We start from the raw sequence: 20389 nt of genomic DNA on the forward strand, positions 1-20389 counted from the left end.
ATTATACTTTACCTGCAAGCGCTAACAAAATGGCGACGAAAAACAAATTCATCTTGACGAGAAGTTATTAGGATCCCATAAAACTATCATATGTCCTCAAATACGTGATTCCCTCCAGCATAACCAGATTAAACAAGTATAGTCATGTACAAAGCGTTATCGATAAATCGTGACTGGTCAGAAAACGAACGGAAGATCAAATGAAAACTAAAATTCTAAGTGGGTGACTATCTCGATTTAGTGACGGACTTTAAAACCACTTCACCAGCGATGTGTGAGGTCACAGATTTATATAATACATCGAAAATGCTACCAACAAGAAGAGGAATTAGAAGAAGAACAACATGGACAACATGAACAAAATCAACAAACTTTTTCAAGTTAAACTAAAAAAATGATTTTGGCAGTTTATCAGGGCACAGGACACGTAGGATTAAAAAGAAATTCTTATCTGAAATAAATATTTGCGAAATTATGATAAATGGATAAGCCTGATAAAACCAACGGGTGATAATAAGTGACAGGTTAAAATATACTCGTAAATAGGAGCATCTTTAAAGAAAAACCCCATTTTTTCAATAAAATACAATATTGTTAAGTTCTACTTTGTTTAGTGGTAGTATATATATATATATATATATATATATATATATATGTATATATATATATATATATATATATATATACATATATACGAGCAATTTTACTGATGAGCCTTCTGACGAAACAGTCTGTATAACTCGTACCAATAAAGTGTAACCTTCCAACTCCTATATCTATATACATATATATATATATATATATATATATATATATATATGTAAAACGAGATAATTATGGGATTTAATATATGCACCCTTTTTTTCATATTTCGGAAAGCTTACCATAAATTAATATACCAGTCACGAGAGTAAAACTTCACGTTTTCCTTATCGGACTTTGTGTATAATATTATTTGGACATTATACTCTGTGAACTATACGCATACAAATTGTACACAAAAATTGCTCGTCTATATAGATACAGAGCATCATGATGTATCACCATCACAAGTATTACATTCTGAAGAACCAAATTTCATGAGCTAAAAAAAAGAAATCAATATTGTAAAAAGGTTCTTCGACACTGATTAATGCTTCAATTCCGGTTCCAATACTTTCCAGTGCAATTGCATTATGTAAGTTAACTTTAAAAACAGCTTGCTTATCAAACACTAATTTTCATCATTGTTATTCCACTTATTTTTGGCTGTTCTTAATCTTCTCTTAATCCGTTATTTTGGGTGAAAGTGTAATTATCATTTTACATGCAATTTGTGGTCATAAAGTACATGTATTTTGTTTTATCTACGGTCTCTTTTTCTACGTCTCGGCCTAGGTATCGATTTCGAGACAAAATGCGAACAGATCAAAAGATTTTCTTCTCCTGGTTAAAACTTTGGACTCGTTTCTACAACACTGTTATTTGAAGAAAAAGAGACTTTCACCCAAATAATATAATCACTTTATCAACGCAATTGTATAATCAACCATTTTCAGTTCTATAGTGTATATTTTGTAAGAACATAAAGATAATAAACTGCTTACAAAAGTGATCAATTGATTTGTCTTTGCTTTTCACTTTCTTAAAAGTGGTCGTACATTATTTCAACAATCACCGTTAATTATGATAAAGAAAAAAATGTTTGGGGTTTTAAAGTGACGTTGATAAAACTACCCCCTTTTCTTTGTTTTCCTCTGACTCTTGAGGTGGAGAATCCGAATCATCATCGTATTTCGTCGACAAATCAGTCGGCATCGTCTTCTCAACTTCGCGGATGTCTTCCTCCTTTTGCACCTCCGGTTTCGATTCCACTTCCTTGACCTCTTCGTATTCATTCTGATCTTTCACCACCTCTTTCACGTCTTCGTTCACCGCCTCCTTCACCTCTTCATCTTTCACTTTATCTTCTGAACCAGAAGGCTTGTCAGTAACGTTTTCGTAGTCGGGTGCTTTTACGTCCTTTTCCCCGGTAGTCTCTCCCGATCCGCATGGTGACTCTTCAGCTTCCTCGACATCCTTCTTCTCCGACGTCGATGGACCCACTTCATTCTTGCCTTCGTCGTCCGGGTCATCCGGGTCGTATGTGGTATTGATGTATGCATTTGACTTTCCATCCTCGACATCGAGGTCCTTCACGCCCTCGATGGCCTCTGCTTTCCGTCGGAAGCCGTCGTTCTTGATGCACGTGGCCGTGAACCAGGCGGCGGTGGCGATCAGGATGAAGGACCCGATGCAACTACCGATAATGACGGGGATCATCTCGGGGTCGACGCCATCGATTCGGATGTCGATCGGCTCGGGAGGGTTGACAGGCTCGAGGGGTTCAATCGTTGGAATCTCTAGATGTATGTAATGAGAAGAACAATTGGGTTAGTATACCACGAATACAAGAGAGAGAGGGGAGATGGAGAATGGGATGAGGAGGAAAGGAAGCAAAGATATATATATATATATAGAGAGAGAGAGAGAGAGAGAGAGAGAGAGAGAGCGCGAGAGAGAGATAGATAGAGAGATAGAGAGAGAGAGAGAGAAAAGATGTATCACTTGACATTGCATTTCGGCCCATGGACAATACACGATACGTGTCGACTTTATTACTAAGCTGGATCATGATCACGCTTTTGAGGCCCAGGTGTAATAACTTGAAATATAACTTAGGAATTCTTACCAACTTAATTACCACACAAGAGTTCTATTCATGCATCCATAATTATTCTAAAAGTCTGTTATTAATTTGGAAAGATTAATGATATAATATATAACATTTGAATGGAGTCTATAGACATTTAGTGTTACAAATTATTATATCGACCTAAACAAATAATAATGGTAAACAAATCATACGACAATCCAAGAATAAAAAACAATATAGACAAACTAAGTTTTTTGTTAGGAATTCATCAGCGTCCTGCTGATTCGTTCTTGTTAAAGATTTAATTATGCACTGGAAACAGAAATGAAATATGGGACTGCAAACACATGTTACAATCCTGTTTAATCTAAACTTTTCGGGTATCTTCAGGTGCGTTTCTTCGACGATACTCTTCCAGTCTGGAATGAAAAAAGTCATACATACTTGTTCACCTTAACTAGAAATAAGCTTCTCTCTTTAAAATTAATATTTTAAAGCCCCACTGCACTACTTATAGCTACTTGCGCCCTCTATATAGCAAACAATGCCTAATCGGTGACCATTGGTCTCCTATGGTCCCTTTTTTCTTATGTTAATTGAGAGCTGATTTGATGAGATAACCACCTGTCAGTTACCTTGCAGGGAGGTCTAATCCCCTGGCCAAACTAGTGCGGATGGGCTTTAAAAGAAACTTACTTTCCTGGCAAGTAGAGCCCTGGTAGCCCTCGGGGCACAAGCACTCGTAACCACCGTTTCCAATCTCGTGGCAAATATGTCCCTCATGGCAGGTTTTATTTATGCAGAAATCAATATCTGTTGTATATGTATGACAAAAAGGACACTGATTTTTTGAAATGTTGTTATTTTACGCGAAATAACCAAATACAACTTGTACGGTAGAAGGAAGAAATAAAAAGTTAAAGGTTACCTTGGCTAGCGTCCGATAGTTCGGTCTTGATTACAGAAGCTATGACATCATAAAAATTCATAATTTCTCAATTTTTCTTCATTTTCCGAAAGACATAGGAAATCGGAAATTGAGATGGTCATACCTCAGCCAATACTTAACATATTCAATAGGTTTTCGACATTTGGACATTATTTCTGATGCTTTTTCGGAAAGTGAAGAAAAAAATTGAGAAATGTTAAAAATATATTTTTGATGACGTCACACTTCACCACTCTATATCATCATTTATGTTATTGCATTGTGGAATGATAATCAAATTGTACCTATACTATTAGCGGAGTTGTAGTTCTTGCTGCTGCTGTTCCGACTAAACTAATTTTGTTGTTGTGAGTAAAGTTGTTTTGGTTTATAATAATGGGTACTGCTATAGGGAAGAATAAGTACAACGATGTATATTAGGCCTACGAAATTCACTATGATGTTTCATCAATAGTATTCTGTCAAATTAAAATGTTAGTGACCATAACAATTGCTACAACAACAGTGTCTCCCAAAGTATGCCAAGTGCTACGATCTAAAAGCCTATCGCTACATTTCTCTGTAATTTACTATTCCATTGATATACTCCAAGCAGAATTACGAGGACTTCATTTCGACTTTTTTTACGATGTTTACGAAAAATATTTGTTTCCCATAATCTATGCAATGCTTACTACGATAAATGCGATGTTTACTACCGTGTATACGATGTTTGCTACGATGCGTACGATATTACTTACGATGGGTAGCACCTTGATTTCTCACCTGTTTCGCAATTCTGACCTGTCCAGCCGAATGTGCAGCCGCAGTAATATTGAGAATTCGCTTGGGGATTACATGAACCTCCATTGAGACAAGGATTGCTTCCACATACGTCGGTAGCTGTTGATTTGGATGAAGGTCAAAACAAATACAAATATATGAAAAAAGTGAAAACAAAACTAACAACAACAAACACATGACACATCTCCTGTAACTGCTGGTCGGTGTCCCGGCATAATGCTCCAGGAATGAATATCCGGGCTTTAAGTCGTCAAACATATAGCATTATAGGGTCAGGGTTTGCAATTCGGTCTTTAGTTAGATTTGGGAATGCACTAAGGGTGTAATAAAGTGTTAGGTCCAGGGTTGAAGTTAGAATTGGGTTAGTCTATGAAACTGGCCACGGAGCAATTAAAGCCGGATAATATGTCGTACAATATACCGCTTATTGAGCAGCATTGTGAATTAAATGTCTGATACACCACAATCCCACCCGACCCATTCCTGCCTGTTCAGTGTAATATCTTACATTGTTCAGTCTGGTGTCGGTGGTGTTGGTGAAACAATAGTAGGGTATACCAAATATTTGTTTCATCAGAAAAGATAGAAAACACTAACAAACATACAGACAAAGAAACAAAGAAACAAAGAAACGCACAATTTCTTTTTCACTACTCACCAAAGCAACCTTCACTTAGGGAAATGTCGTCGAACGCGATATCACCCAAATTTCCATCGCCACGTGATCCAATAAATGAAATCTAGCACAAAAAAAGAAGATTTTTTGTTGTTGGTAGAAACAACAACAAAATCAAGAGCATGACGATGTCCCGAAATTTAATTGCTCCTGCGACAATGGCTCCGGGCATCATTTCGGTAAATGGTTAGGGTTAGGGTTAGGGTAAGGTATATCAGTCCTGTTTAGACGGAGGCAAGTTACCCTGGGGTAAAGGTCGTGTTAAGAGCTAGTCGGGGTAAATATGGTGAGGTAGGTGTAAAGGTCGGAGTAAGGACCGTCTGAACGATGATTGTGTTAGCTACGCCTACCTTTACCCCGACCTATTTACTCTTGGATGTTTCCAGAAGTAACTAGCTAACACGACTAGAGGGTAGCGTAAGTTGACCGTTTGGATGCTCTCACTTACACCCGGGAGTATATATTACCTTTCACTAGCCATCTATACACAGAGTTTGGCCAACTTAGTTTTACTGGGTCACAACATGGCGTATATATTCGGGTTGTGCGCTTGGTTCGATGAATCGTTTTTTGTTAAAGTTCAAGGGTAAATCTATCTAGCAAGACATTCACCCAGTAGTTATGTTTCACATGTAATAATATCGTTATTAGTTTGTAAATTTGTATAATTCCACCTTATATGTTGTCTTACATTATTTAGTTTTTCTTTTTTTATATCAAATAACCATCTTAATTAGGTATGTTTTCTTCATTTAATTTCGTTATATTACTCACGTTGATTAAACACTATATAAATGTATTTTATCATTATTATTATTATTGCTATCATCATTCTCATTTTCAGTATCATAATCAATATTACTGTTATTATGATAATTATGCTTATTATTCTCTTTTTAATAAAAATTATTATTATTATCATTATTATTATCATTAATACTATCATTCGATGTTGTGGTGTTGGCCGATCAGATCACGGGAATAAGCACGGTCAATCTGCATGGCTCATCGTCAAAGAAACTAAGTTAAATCTTTTGTCAACTCCGGTTGTTGCTACGGCAGGCAGTCAGTGAAAACGAATTCGTTTAATCAAATTATGGAAATGCAAGCATTACTTTAAACAAACAGAACTTTGTTATTCCTGGCTCATTTTTCCCGATTGAGGTGTCATATGAAATATGCATCATATGAGTTGCATCACATGAAAGAGGTGGATCTAAGCTTTACAAATATGTGTCATTTATTAATTATAATTGTGATTATAAAGTTATGATAAAACATCGATAATTCTCGGTTTCGTTTTTTCTCAGACGCACTGTATAACAAATCCCCAAAATGAGTAAACAGAACAGTTGATATTCGACTTAGAAGGCTCGAACCCCTCCTATTGACGAAATGCTCGTACGCCTATGATTACACTGCTCCATCCTGAATTTTCCTTTGAGTAGGTTGAAATGTACATGAAATTCCTTTTTTTAAGGGGGGGGGGGGAATTGGTGCTAATTTGAAATAGAAACCTATGAAATTACAATTAAGGACACAATCTACCACTCGCTCGCGTTGCCTACTTTCTGGTATTGTTACGCAGATGATTTCATTGTTTACTCCGGGCGCAATAATACCTACACTGTAGATAAATCATTACCAACAAACAAAGAAACAAATAACAGGTGAAGTACTCACGGTGTAATATCCCAGGCTCTCGGGAATGGATACGTTGAAGTGCTTCCACGTATCAGTGAGGTTGCTTTGGCCACGTACTACAATATAGTAGGTAATTGTAGTATAGCTATATGAAATAGCCATTAAGAGCTCACCAACATTGTCCCCAAAAGCGTGGTAGTAGAAGTCGACGTTACAAGGTATTCTTTCCTTGAAGAACTCGACGGATTTCAAGATAGCAGTATCTTGATCATTTTTGCGTGTCGTTTCGATGTACATATAGTGCCCTAATAAGGAAACACAGTTATTGCAGATAATTGTAAAAATGTTGTATGCATATCTCTGTATAATCATTTCTTGCAATTGCTATCCTATATCATGATCATGATCATGATAATTGTAGTAACACCACTAATGATTATTATAATAAATATAGTGACTAAATACATTTTCAGAGACCTCACAGATAGGACTTGTATGACAAACCAATAAATAATCATATTACAAATATCAAAGTTTTCTTTTTAAACGTATAGAGATTCGTTAATTGAATCTGCGATAACTGTACTTGTCGTACAAAAGAAACATTAAAAGAGTCTACCCACATGTCTCCGGTATTAAAATAGTATAGAGAAGTATCGGTTTTAAATATGGCTCTCTTTATAGGTTAAAGTAGGGAGTAGACCACACTGCAAGGTCACTGGACAGGTAGCTATCCCATCAACTCAGCTCTCAATTAACATAATAAAAAGAGGATCATGGGGGACCAAGGTCACCGATTAGGCATTGTTTTCTACATAGAGGGAGCAAGTAGCTACAAGTAGGACAGTGTGGCTTTAAGAATATTTTAAAACATGATGAGTGAAAATTGTTTAACATGTTGTATATTCTTCCAATCACACAAGATACTGCCGTAGACTTTTTTTCAAAGGACAAGCGTGTTTACTCATGCGAAACTTGTCCGTCTAAAGAAGGACATTCACTGTCCTTCGATATCGGGTGTGTTCCTGAAAGTGCGCTTACCTGTATCGTTCATGAGGGTGTGATCAGTAAGTGGTCCAGTGTCAAGAGAGGGCGTTTCACCAGAGTGTCTCGTCCAGTCGAAGTCGTCTTCGATGTCCTCTTGGTAAAAGAAACACAGATCACCCATCTCACTGCTCTCAAAGTTACACGTGTTGGGGATTTCTGTGAATAGAATGAACGGTTAAAGCCATGCACATAGTATTAAGTGTCCATGTGTAGTGCATCATAATTCGCAGACACCTGATGTAATTCCATTACCAATTTTTGTATATAACTTTTCTTTCTCCCTCTTTGGGCTAATATTTCTCAGTTTTGAATACTTAAATAATAGTTTTGTTTTCATTAAACTTTTTTTTTCAAACGGTAACAAAAAGAGGGCAATACAATTTTTTTTTTTTTCGCCTCAGCCTTATATTTTACCATATTACTAAGATTATTTTTAGAATATCGGTTTCAAGAGCAAGAAGTAGAATAAATCCCATGGTCGGAAGGGAACAAATTTTGTTTTGTAAAGGATGCGGACACAAGAAATGCAATATTTGTGGTTAGAAATATAATGGAGAGAGCAGTCGAAATGCAAAAGGATGTGTACATGTGTTTCATTGTTTATTCAAAGGCTTTCGATAGAGTAAAACATGAGCTTAAAAGGCATTCTTTCTGTATTTATCTTCTGAATAGATTTTCAAGGTTTTGTTGTTGTTGACTTATTGTCTCAATCAATGAATCTGTTATTCTGGAACAATGGAATATAACTTACTGGGTTGTCTGACCATTACGTCGTCAATACCGATGTCAGATCTTTCTCCTTTACCTATGACACCTTCAAATACAATCTGAGGAAAGAAGGAAGAGACAAAGAAGGAAACTAAAAGTAGAATAAGGAAGAACATGTAGGAACAAACACACAATCTGGGCAAGGAGGAGGAGGACAACGACGAAGAAGAGGAGGGAGGAGATGAAGTGGAAGAAAAGAGGGAAGACGCGAGAAAAGAGGAGGGCGGGAAACAATCGAGGAAGGAGGAGTAGAAGGAGGAGGAAGAATGAAGAGGAAAAGGAGGAAGAGGAGAAGAATCAGAGGAGGGAGTAGTAGAATGAGTGGAAGTAGGGGAGCGAGGAGGAAAGGAAGAGGGGAAGAGGGATGAGGAGGATGAGTGGGGAAGGGATGAGGAGGAAGAGTGGGGAAGAGAGAAAAAGGGGATGAATTAGAGGAGGGAGGTGTAGGAGGAGGGGAAGAGGAAGAAGGGAGGAGGTGGAAGAGAGGGGGGGGGGGGATGAGGATGGAGGAGTACAACGAGAATGAAGAGGATAAGAATATACTTAAACTTAATAAACGGCATGGTACATTATTCACTCATACGTTATCATTATAATTAAACTAGTAGTTTTCACCCTCACTAAGAAACATGACATCGTGAAATATTGTAGGTTTAGAAAGAAGACAATAACATATCGCGAATAATGTTTATCTATTCACAGAGAGAGAGAGAAAGAGAGAGAGATAGAGAGAGAGAGAGAGAGAGAGAGAGAGAGAGAGAGTGAGAGAACCCGAGCGTGCGCGCGCGATATTCATAGGAGTATTGTAGCAAAAGTGGGTGTATAAAATTTGACTTTTCACTCGGAGATTTCTTTAAAAAGCGTGTTTTGTTTTTCTCTCTCTCTCTTTGGATTCATGAGGAATTAAAAAAGGGGGTTATAAAATAACAAAAAGGGTGTGTTTCTCTCTCTCTCTCTCTCTTTGGATTCATGAGGAATTAAAAAAAAGGGGGTTATAAAATATCAAAAAGAGTGTCTTTTTTCTCTCTCTCTCTCGTAGACTTCTGAATATTTTAATGGGTGGGTTATAAAATATATCTTGAATTTCAAAGATAGGGGAGTACATTGAGTAGTGCTCCGGACTTAGAGGGGTTTGTAATGCAGGAAAAACCTGGCTAAATAACAATTAATGGGGGTGAGGGGGGTGGAGACAAAAACTGACGTACCCGAAACTGATTAGGGGCCGTAAACATGATCTTGGCCTCTTTCCATCCGGACCTATCTGTCTGCGATCCCGAGCGTGACCAGACGGGCGGGTTTATCGGGACTTTCCCGCCGTCGTAGGTGATATAGACGTTGAGTGTGCCCATGTTCGTCCTGTTAAGCGGAGAACCCCTGTCGAAGCCATCCCACATGCTGTACCAGAACGAGATCATCGTCATGTCCGTGCCAACCTCGTTGGCCGGGGAGTCGAAGGGACTGTAGATCCTCGCTTTCTCTCCAGGGTTCCGCCCGCTTGCTTCGGTGTAGAGGAAGTTGCCACCTGGACAAAAATGGGAGGAAAGCGATGATGATGGTGATTGTCACAATGTACGTGTGTTTCAAATCAGAAATAAATTGTAGGATTAAATTAACAACATACACATGATGATTTGTGTTTCTAAACAGGCTGTTGGACCACCCACAAGTGACTCAAGAAGTATTCAGTAAAAGAAATTTTAAATAAACAAAATTACAAAATCAAGCCTCATAGGAAACATCATCTATTGACATTGATCACTCAGTTCAATTAGATATAGATACACTGTCGGTCATATAGTTGGAATATTTTAGTTTTACCCCAATATATGGAATTATTTTTTAAAATAATTTAAAAATAATAGATCTAGATACTAGTATACATTCTCAGATTTTATTGAATAATAATTGGCCAATGTGTGTTTTCCGTGAATGCTAAAGCATTTGTATGCTACTATGCTTATCAACTAGGGAACCCACGCCCTTAAGTCGTAAATGACAGTAATGAGGATAAATGCCCCACAAAAGGGCACTAATATAGAAAATCGACACGGGTTTGATCCTGGGGCCTCACAGTTACGAGGCCATTGCTTTGTCACTGAACCATGACTGTACGCAGTGGGGGGAGGCAGTTTCCATAAATAAAAAATAAAAAATAAAATGCAATCCATTTTTAATAAGTTAATGGTAAGGATACTGTAGACGACGACCATCGTAGAGCAGAATTGAAATCACTTATGATTGTCTTTTCAAAGAATGTAGAACGTTTAAATAATGTAATAATATGATATTAGGACCAGGCGCGGATCCAGGATTTCTTAGGGGGGGGGGGGAGGGGCAAATTTGAAATCATTTTGAAATTTAGTGTGCTGAAATTTGAAAATCTTTTTTTTTTTTTGGCTCCCGAAAATTGAAAAATCGCATCCCCCCCCCCTTGAGCGTCAGGGGGGGGGGGGGGGGAGGTTGCCCATCTCCAAAAAAAGGTATCATTAACAGTTTTTTTTCCCAGGGTCTCCTCCCTCCGCCCCTTCCCCCCCACCCCCCCCCCCCCCCCCTAGGACAGAAAGGGGACGAAAATCAGTCTGAAAAAAGACGTCATAGCTGATACGTGTTATAACTTGGCGGAAATTTGTATAGTGACCCCTGTTCAAACGCATTTTACTCAAATATTTTTGTGATAACATGTAACGTATTTGCACGGTATCATACGAAAGAACACTTCATTGCGGTAAGTTCGACACCATTGACAGGCTGTTACGTAATGCATAACAAATTAATCATTTTGGGGCAATAATTTTGCGCTGACGTCATCAAATTTTACCAAACTTAGCAGAAAATTGTCACATGTTTTGATACATGTGTATGCTAAGTTTTATTGACGTAGGTAGATCGTCATTTTAGAGCAAGTTGAAGTAATTTCACAATTTTCTTGAAAATTGCGAATTTGGAGGGCAATTTTTTCAAATTTGGTCAGCGTTAGGTATATCATTTTTTATTTGGCTGGAAAGGGCATATCTTGAAGTATCTAAATCCAAAAAAGGGTATTTGTTTGCATATTCCGTTTGGAGCGTTAATTTAGCATGGCTTTGTGCAATTATGAGATAAAGATACTGCGAGAAATCGAGACGAAACGGAAATGGTATGAGAAAGTTATGACAATTTCAGATTTTGAAGGGTTCCATTTTTCAATTTCTTTTAGAGATTTTTGACGGAGTCGGTTTCGGATTTGAATTTGCAGTGCGAAGGCGACATTTTGAAGGTCAGGTTAGACGTCGCAGATGAAAGAACATAATCTTGGACAATTTAGAGGAATTTGTTAGAACCCTGTAGAATCTAGGATAGTAGAGATAGGAAAGAAGAAATTAAGGCCTTAAAACGTACCAGAAACGGACAAAATGGCGCCTGGACGGTTATGCATGAGTGATTTCTAAAATCGAAGAAGTTAGTGACCTTGATGAGATGCTAGAGACTATGTCTATGAAATGTTAAAGGAAACGGACGTGAGAAAAGGGCATTACTAGTGAAATCAAGCATTACGTGCAAAACGAATGCGATTTCCTGACGAAAACAACACGGAAAACACGGAGAAGAATATTAATGGGGCAGAATGTGAACGAAAACAAGGCAATGAAGACATTCGTCATTGCAACAAACAAACAAACAAATAACAAAGAATCAAACGTGTAAACAAGACTCCAAAACAGGGAAAGGCGAAGGGGAATAACCTCCATGACTCATATTGTTACTTACTGCCTGTTGTATGGTCCCCTGACGGTCCCGTGAACGGGGTCGGGGTTGGCAATCGCCTGACAGACCAATCAAAGTCGTCTTCGTAGGCGTTGGACCATCCGCATCGTTGATTCGATGTACGATTAGCGTCAAAATTACAATCCTGGCAGCATGCAAGACCTGCAAATTTACAAAAAAAGTGAATGTCAATGTTCATGCACCTTTTTGCGAAAGCAGGTACAAAAGTATTTTATATTCAGAACCCATTTAGTACATGTTTAATATGCAAAATGGGTCATATTTTATAGATGATATGCTTGGAATTATGTCATACATGTATATATATATATATATATATAGGGTGTCAGTCTTCGATCAGTCCAACCATGACATTATTGATTAGGGTTTTGAAACGTGATGTATCTTTTTTATTCGACGTACATCACGTTATGAAGTGACACCGCTGTCTAGGAAATTCCTCGGAAAGTTTGATGCCCGGGTTTTCTTCGAGTAGGTCAGACCACCTGTTATCTTTGATGATGTATGCGGTTCGATATTCGAATAGACAACTTCAGATAAGAGTCAAAGAGCAAACTTAACCTTTGCAGTCATTGCATGCGCGTGAAAGCAGAAAAAAATAAGAGATACAGAATGGCGAAATGATGAAATACATCGGACCAAAAATAAGAACGTTATAAATGGTTGAAATATGAGTTCACTTAATCCAATTTGGTCAGTACGTTGGGACGTTTTCATGGTCAACTCTCCAATTTGTCGTATACTAAAATGTGATTGTTTTTTCTTCTCCCTGGCACTTTTTTTAATTATCTTGGACACTACACTGTTTACATCCTCTAACATGATACTACGCTCACAAGTAATGAATTGTAAAAAAAAGTACAATTTAGTGAATTTCTTTTGTTCGAAAAAATGAAAGTTCAATATGATACTGTTACTACAGCTGTCATAAATGTATTAATTTTCTCATTGCATCTCCTATTCTGTTCAAACTATCATTGCCTGGTATAAAATGTATTAATAGTTGCTGATGAGCCTTCGGGTGAAACAAACAATACGTACTAATAAAGTTGAACCTTTTCAACCTATATATTCACATTTGCTCCTACAGTTGAGCACTGTCAGAAATTGCAGTTTTACTAAACTCGCTTATATATATATACATGTATATAATATATTTAAAACAATTGAATACAAATCCTTGAGAGAGTTGTCTTCTTTACTATGAATACTAGCAGTAATACTTCTACTACTACTACTACTACTACTACTACTACTACTACTACTACTACTACTACTACTACTAACCCTTCATTACCACTACCACTACTACTACCACTACTACTGTTACTGCTACTACTACTACAACTTCAACTACTACTAGTACACATAATAATGTGCCCCATGATTGCCAGTGTTTTGACATTCCCCTCATGCTTCGACCGCAAAGGCATCTAAATATTTCGTTTTTATGACGTGATATCTTTCCTCTTCATGTCAGAGATATTTGGAGATCAAGGTAGTTCTAACCACACGGCGATACAGGTACCTCTTTCCCCCAGTTCCCGTCCTTCCATAATACCAATGTGACTTATGTGTACAGTAATCGCTATATTTTGTTCTAAACTTGCACTAATACCGTTACTATAGTTGCAAAATCTGGCACACAAAGTCCACTCACTTTATTTAAGTCTCAGAGTACACCAAATTTAATTCATAGATTTAATTCACTAAAGAAGCGTTCACCACGTTTATAAATGCGTCGCGAACCCAGAAAAATACTTTACCTGCAAGTGCTAACAAAATGGCGGAGCACAACAAATTCATGTTGCCGATAAGTTCTTAGGATCCCAGAAAAATATCATATGTCCTCAAACACGTGATCCCTCCAGCATAACCAGACTAAACAAGTATGGTTACGTACAAAGCACAATCAAGAAATCATGACCGATTATAAAACGGACGAATGTTCAGATGAGAACAAAAATTCTAGGTGGGTAACTAGCTCGATTTAGCGACGGACTTTAAAACCACCCAACCAACGATTCGTGAGGTCACAGATAAGGAAAAGATATTGAACACGCTATCACAAAATATACCCTAAACGGTAGATCATTGATTGAGAGAAGAAAATAAGTAGTGACGGAGTTCACAGATTGAGAACGCGTCAATATAAAAGATGTAAATGGTTTGATAAGATAAATTTTAAAATCATGTAAATGATAACAAAAATATATACTTTGATGCATATTTAGCTTTTGAAGAGACGCTGTTGGAGATATTACGTTATCTAAAGACAGTGATAAATAGCGTTAAAACTAAACTTTCTCATTTACGAAAAGAAATGTGTATGGAGTAATGCCCCATAATAAGGATTAGTTTGTAAATTATGACAATTTACATTTAAAAATGGTTTTAAGGAGAAAGTCGACTAAATAATGAATTATAATTCTATCTTTTTCCCTGTCCTCTAAAGCGAATAAAGCGTTTTTTTCCAAATACATGTTATTTCTTTCATCATATTTCGAATATGAGGTATTTTCAGGGGATATGTCGAAAATAGTACTTTTCCCAACTGACACACGGATGATGGAAATATCCATACATGATTTTTGTTGCCTTTACCAAAACCCCACCTTCTCTTTGATCTACAGATTTTGATATTCTCTCGATAATAACGAGCGGGTTAAGTGAGGCTAAACAGAATGATATTGCATTGAACTTTGATTTGTTTATACTCGTTCTACCCTGCACATGTAATCAAAACGTTAATTGATAACTAGCTCTTGAGTAATTAACTAATCATTACACGTTTCTACGCTTTTTGCAACAGAAGTCCTATGATGCCGTAATTATTTGAAATGTTAAGAAAACTAGATATGTGATGAAAAAAAATCTTAAAACCACTGATAGTCATTAAGACAATTATTTTAAGCTGCCAAGCTGCATAAACATATAATCGTACGTGCAGTTGTCAGCGTTAGACTGGGGAGCTCCGCTATTTAAAGGGGTCTGCTCGCTATTTAGAAGGACCGCTATTTATATAAAAAAAGACCCCTATTAATTTAGTCTCGCGTTATGGATAGCGATCCTTATGAATAATGGTCCTTATGAATAGCGAGGAAAATTGTCTATGGTTTGTTTGCTATTTGTAAGGACCGCTATTATGGATAGCGGTCCCTATGGATAATGGTCATCATGAATAGCGGTCGTAGTAGTAGTAGTAGTAGTAGTAGTAGTAGTAGGAATTATTTCCGTATAAAAACATAATCCAATCCAATCTAGGAATTTACAATGCGCAATATTGCCTAAGGCGCTGATGAGATACGGTAGATTACCCACATTCAGCTTACCCGTCATGGGAAAGCTGGTCTTCCGTGGGTTCCGGAACAAGTGCATAACAAAATTATAAACACATATTTGAACAACAGTAAATAAATTGTCAAAGAAAAATATGTTATAAACAACAAGTATTTATAACAAGATAATGAGGGGGAGCCATGCGCTACAGTTCTGCAATCTTAGATTTGAATTTATACCAGAGGACGATTTGATATGAGGAGGAAGTGTGTTGTGAGGTTTTGCGTTTCTAGACTTGATTGAACTTTTTAGGTTATTTGTTCTCAGTTTGGGTACTTTGATTTTAGCTCCGATTCGGGAAGGGTAGGAACGGGTTATCAACTCAAATTAATTTCTCGAATATTCAGGGGTTAGATTATTCATAATTGTATTCATGACAACAAGGGAATGACTATTTTTTTTTCTCCAAGAGTTGTCAATTAAGAGCATTATGTATTTCAAAAACAGAGACATGAGATTCAGGTTTTATTTTTAGTATACTACGGCCTGCCCTATTTTGTTATTTTTGGAGGCGATCTGTACATTTCCTGAAAGCTGCACTAACATGACATCACTATAATCAAAATACGGATGGATCAGTGAGTTACATATTTATTTCAGTACCGATTCACTCAGGAATCACCTTAGTCTTCCTGGAAAGCCTACCATTTGACCAATTTTTCTTCAACATATTGTCTATATGTAAATTCCAGATTAAATTTTCATCAACTAAGACGCCGAGGTACTTGACATGATGAACTTGATCTATTGAGATGTCATTCAATGAAACTCGGAGGACATTCTGTTTAGATATCAAGTGGTTGCTGTTTTTTTTTTTTTTTACAGTTGACACTTAATTCAGATGTGAGAAATATAAAACAGTATCATCAGCATACAACTTGACATGACAAGTTTTTATTTTATTTTACTTCCTAATTAATATGGATAGCAAGCTTGACCCATTTGAAGGGCTCTTTGGTTCTCGACGTTTCGTCACTTTCTCTGATCGTCTTCGTGAGAAATAATCAGTCAACTTATGGTTGTCCTTAAAATATTCCTTAGGATTGCATGGTACCACAGTAAGGGCTGCAAGTTTGGGACAGAAAGGGTGAAAGAAAGAGAGACAGAGGGAAAGAGAGAGGGTTCGAGGAAGAAAGCGAAAAGGAAAGAGAAAAAGAGACGGAGAGGGTGCATGGGTGAGGCGATTGATGGGGAGGGGGTGTCTAGGAATGTAACAGAAAAAACAACGACACAAAAGAGTAGTAGAGCTTGTTGATGAAGTGCACTTTTTTGAAGCACCGAGATAAAGAAAAGCGTTTGTAGACTGGCAGATTATACCCTATGATTTGCAAACAAACTTTGCCTGCAATTATCTTACTCTGTAAACATACTACAGTGAAATATACAAGTTAATACACAAAATTGGATGTGAACTGTGAGGCCAAAAGTAAGTATAAAACCTTTGATCTGATACCCGTTTAAGTTTATGACACTCCCTGATTATCATGGGTGTCGATCCCGGGGGGGGGGGGGGGGATGGCCTGTACAATCACCCCCCCCCCCCAATAATTCACCATCACAACAACAACAAAAATGAAGAGAAAAATTAATGATGAGACCCCGATGAGAGTAGTTAATGGTTATTACTCGCAAGATGACCATCAATATACACATTTTGCTATCTCATTTTCATAATACATACATATACAAATAGAAAACGAATTAAATAAGACAACCGTATATGAAACAAGAATAAATTGAATTCTCGCTCGTACGGTTTCATCAGGAATTTATGGATTTATTCAATTTATTCAATCAACAGCATCATATAAATGCAGTGCGCCAAATGCAAAGCCGCAGCGTTAAAAACCAACGAGCTAAATATTAATACTGAGTGATAGAGAGTATACAGGCGCGTAGCCAGGGCGCGGGGCGGTCGCCCCCCCCCCCAAAAAAAAAAAAACGCCGGCAAAAAAGAGAGAGAGAGAGAGAGAGAGAGAGAGAGAAGAGAGGAAAGGAAGAGGACGTAGGAAGAAAAAGGATTAAGAGAACGGTACAGCGAATCGTCTTGTTTCTCTAATAACTTTATGAAACGTCAAATGAAACTAAATTTAGACAAGGATTAACAGTCGAGAATGGTACAACGAATCGTCTTCTTTCTTTAATAATTTGATGAAATGTCAGGGCTTCCGCGCTATGGAAGGGGAACTTAATTTGAACAAGGATTAAGAGTCGAGAACGGTACAACGAATCGTCTTCTTTCTCTAATAATTTATTGAAACGTCAAAGCCGGGAGGGGGGAAACTGAATTCAGACAAGGATTAAGACTCGAGAATGGTACAACGAATCGGCTTCTTTTTTTAATAATTTAATGAAACGTCAGAGCTACCGCGCTACGCGCGGAGGAAGGGGAACTTGATTCAAACAAGGATTAAGAGTCGAGAACGGTACAACGAATCGTCTTCTTTCTTTAATAATTTAATGAAACGTCAAAGCTTCCGCGCTTTGCGCGGGAGGGAGGGAGGGAGGGGGGGAACTGAATTCAGACAACGATTAAGAGTCGAGAATGATACAACGAATCGTCTTCTTTCTTTAATAATTTAATGAAACGTCAGAGCTTCCGCGCTACGCGCGGAGGTAGGGGAACTTGATTCTTACAAGGATTAAGAGTCGAGAACGGTACAACGAATCGTTTTCTTTCTATAATAATTTAATGAATCATCAAAGCTTCCGCGCTTCGCGTGGGAGGGCAAAAACTCCCCCTTCCTGTTCACCCCCCCCCCCCCTAGGTAGCGCGTTTCGCGTGCTCACTACCGCCTCCCTAGAATAAAATCCTGGCTACGCGCTTGAGAGGATAATAACCCAGGTAGCAAGCCCATGTGGGACCCACATGGGTCCCATATTCTCTGAAATGCTATCTTTATTGAGGGTGACTTGAAAAAGTTAATATCTTGAAAGGGAGGGGTGCAACCTGCCTCACGCTTCTACCTCTTGGTTGCTTTGATCCATTGCCGAAAATATTTTTGCACCTATCACCCCCCCCCCCCCCCACCACGGATACAAATCGACACCCCTGCTGATTATAATTGACATATTTAAGGAAAACAAACTCTAGACAATGTACGTGGTACGTGTATATGTATGAAGGGTTCATTTATAGAGGGGGGGGGGGGGGGGGTGAACTAGTATGATGGGAGGGGGAAGCGGGATGGGCGTCAGTCCTCCAGGTAAATTAGTATGGGAAAGGCATCTCTACATTATTAGGGCAGCTAAGATCTAGCCGAAGAAGTTTTATAGATGATGCCATTGGGCAAACTCCCTATCTTACGCATGATTTGTACACCACTTTGTGTCTACTGTTGTGGTACATTTCGTTTTAAGTGCGATAAGCATCTCTATGTGAATTGAAATAAACTCAAACGCCACCCCTACAGTATTAAACGTTCGTGTCTTATCTGCAAGGGCTCATTGGAGTAACTGAAGCCCAAATTTCGGGCAAGTCTTAAATTAGCACAAATCATGAGTATGTTTTAGAGTCAGAAAGCAGAAATCACTTCAAACAAAAAGTCCACCCTGATATGAAGTTGACGGAATATAAATGGAAACAGACAAAATGAGAGTAACAGGTCAGTGAAAGATTGAACATAATCCGATTCAAAATAGGAAAGTTACGATTTTTTGAAGCTGCGATCATGCAAACACAAATTGGCAACTCTGTGACATATCTTGTGAGGTTTCCTCCCATTTGCTCTGTACTTACAAACTAAGGAAAATCATTTTGTTTTACTCCCTCAAGTAAACTTTCAATCAAACATGCACTCTTAATATGATAATTGTAACTTTCTATACATTCCTATATGGAGAAAATTATTCCGTCATCAATAACGATGAAATTTAAAGTTCATGACATTTTCTGTACATTATGTCCGCCATTACAATACAATGTATTTGAGACACTACTGAGCGCCCTCAAAGAGGACTCTACGACTAGGTTAAAATAGCTCCATCTTCGTGTAATGCGATCGCAGTCAGCCCTTATGACCTTTATTATTAGGGACTTTTAGATTCGCACGAAGACAATAGGTCTATGCTACGATCGACGTCCTGTTAATGCACTGCCGTGAATGGACGTCACACGTATCAGTCCACGCAAATCTAAAAGTCCCTATTGATGGGAGGGAAAGGCGGATCAAACATTCACTAGCACAAGATCGGGCATTCTGGCATTCTGTGAAGAAAGAACCCCCCCCCCCCCCCCAACAACAAAAAAGAAGTCCCTCCTGGGATCTTCCATTGAAAGGCACTGGCTTAATCATGTAGGATATACGTATTGGTGTGTACTTCAAGGTTCTGGAATCATCAAAATAATAAGAAATGTGACACAGTCTGGGTAAAAGTAACAAGTATTGTACAAAGAAAGATATGTATGGAACTACACAAACATGTGCATGAAAATGAGGCCCACATTTTTAAGCAGTTACATGACATATTTAGAATATGAAGGCATTGAAAAGCCATGCTTTTCAGAGATTTTTGTCCCTGATGTTCTTTTCACATTTGCATAATAACAATAAATTGATGTTTATATCGTTAAAAAAGTATATCATTTTAATATTGCACAAAAATCTTCTGGTAATCGCAGAGAAGTATGATTGCGCGGTATATTTTATTACAATGCCAATTGTGATGACGATATAAATGATATAAATATTACAAATTATACTCGTTCGTTCGTGTCTCCTAAGATCAAGATTAATGTATCTTG

General features: G+C 37.8%; 1 protein-coding gene across 1 annotated transcript; it reads right to left on the bottom strand.

The window, feature by feature from the left end:
- Positions 1–726: 726 nt before the first annotated feature.
- Positions 727–14330, bottom strand: LOC755203 (MAM and LDL-receptor class A domain-containing protein 1). The gene is made up of 10 exons (XM_030977137.1): positions 14073–14330; positions 12289–12447; positions 9747–10063; positions 8525–8600; positions 7768–7929; positions 6766–7031; positions 5065–5146; positions 4389–4505; positions 3371–3487; positions 727–2381 (listed from the first exon to the last, which is right to left on the bottom strand). The coding sequence occupies exons 1-10, from the start codon at positions 14110–14112 to the stop codon at positions 1693–1695; spliced, it is 2025 nt and encodes a 674-aa protein (XP_030832997.1). The 5' UTR covers positions 14113–14330; the 3' UTR covers positions 727–1692.
- Between the last annotated feature and the right edge of the window lie 6059 nt (positions 14331–20389).

Source organism: Strongylocentrotus purpuratus, unplaced genomic scaffold (genome assembly GCF_000002235.5).
Source record: "Strongylocentrotus purpuratus isolate Spur 01 unplaced genomic scaffold, Spur_5.0 spur5_scaffold_9, whole genome shotgun sequence".
In the NCBI taxonomy this organism is placed as follows: Eukaryota; Metazoa; Echinodermata; class Echinoidea; order Camarodonta; family Strongylocentrotidae; genus Strongylocentrotus; species Strongylocentrotus purpuratus.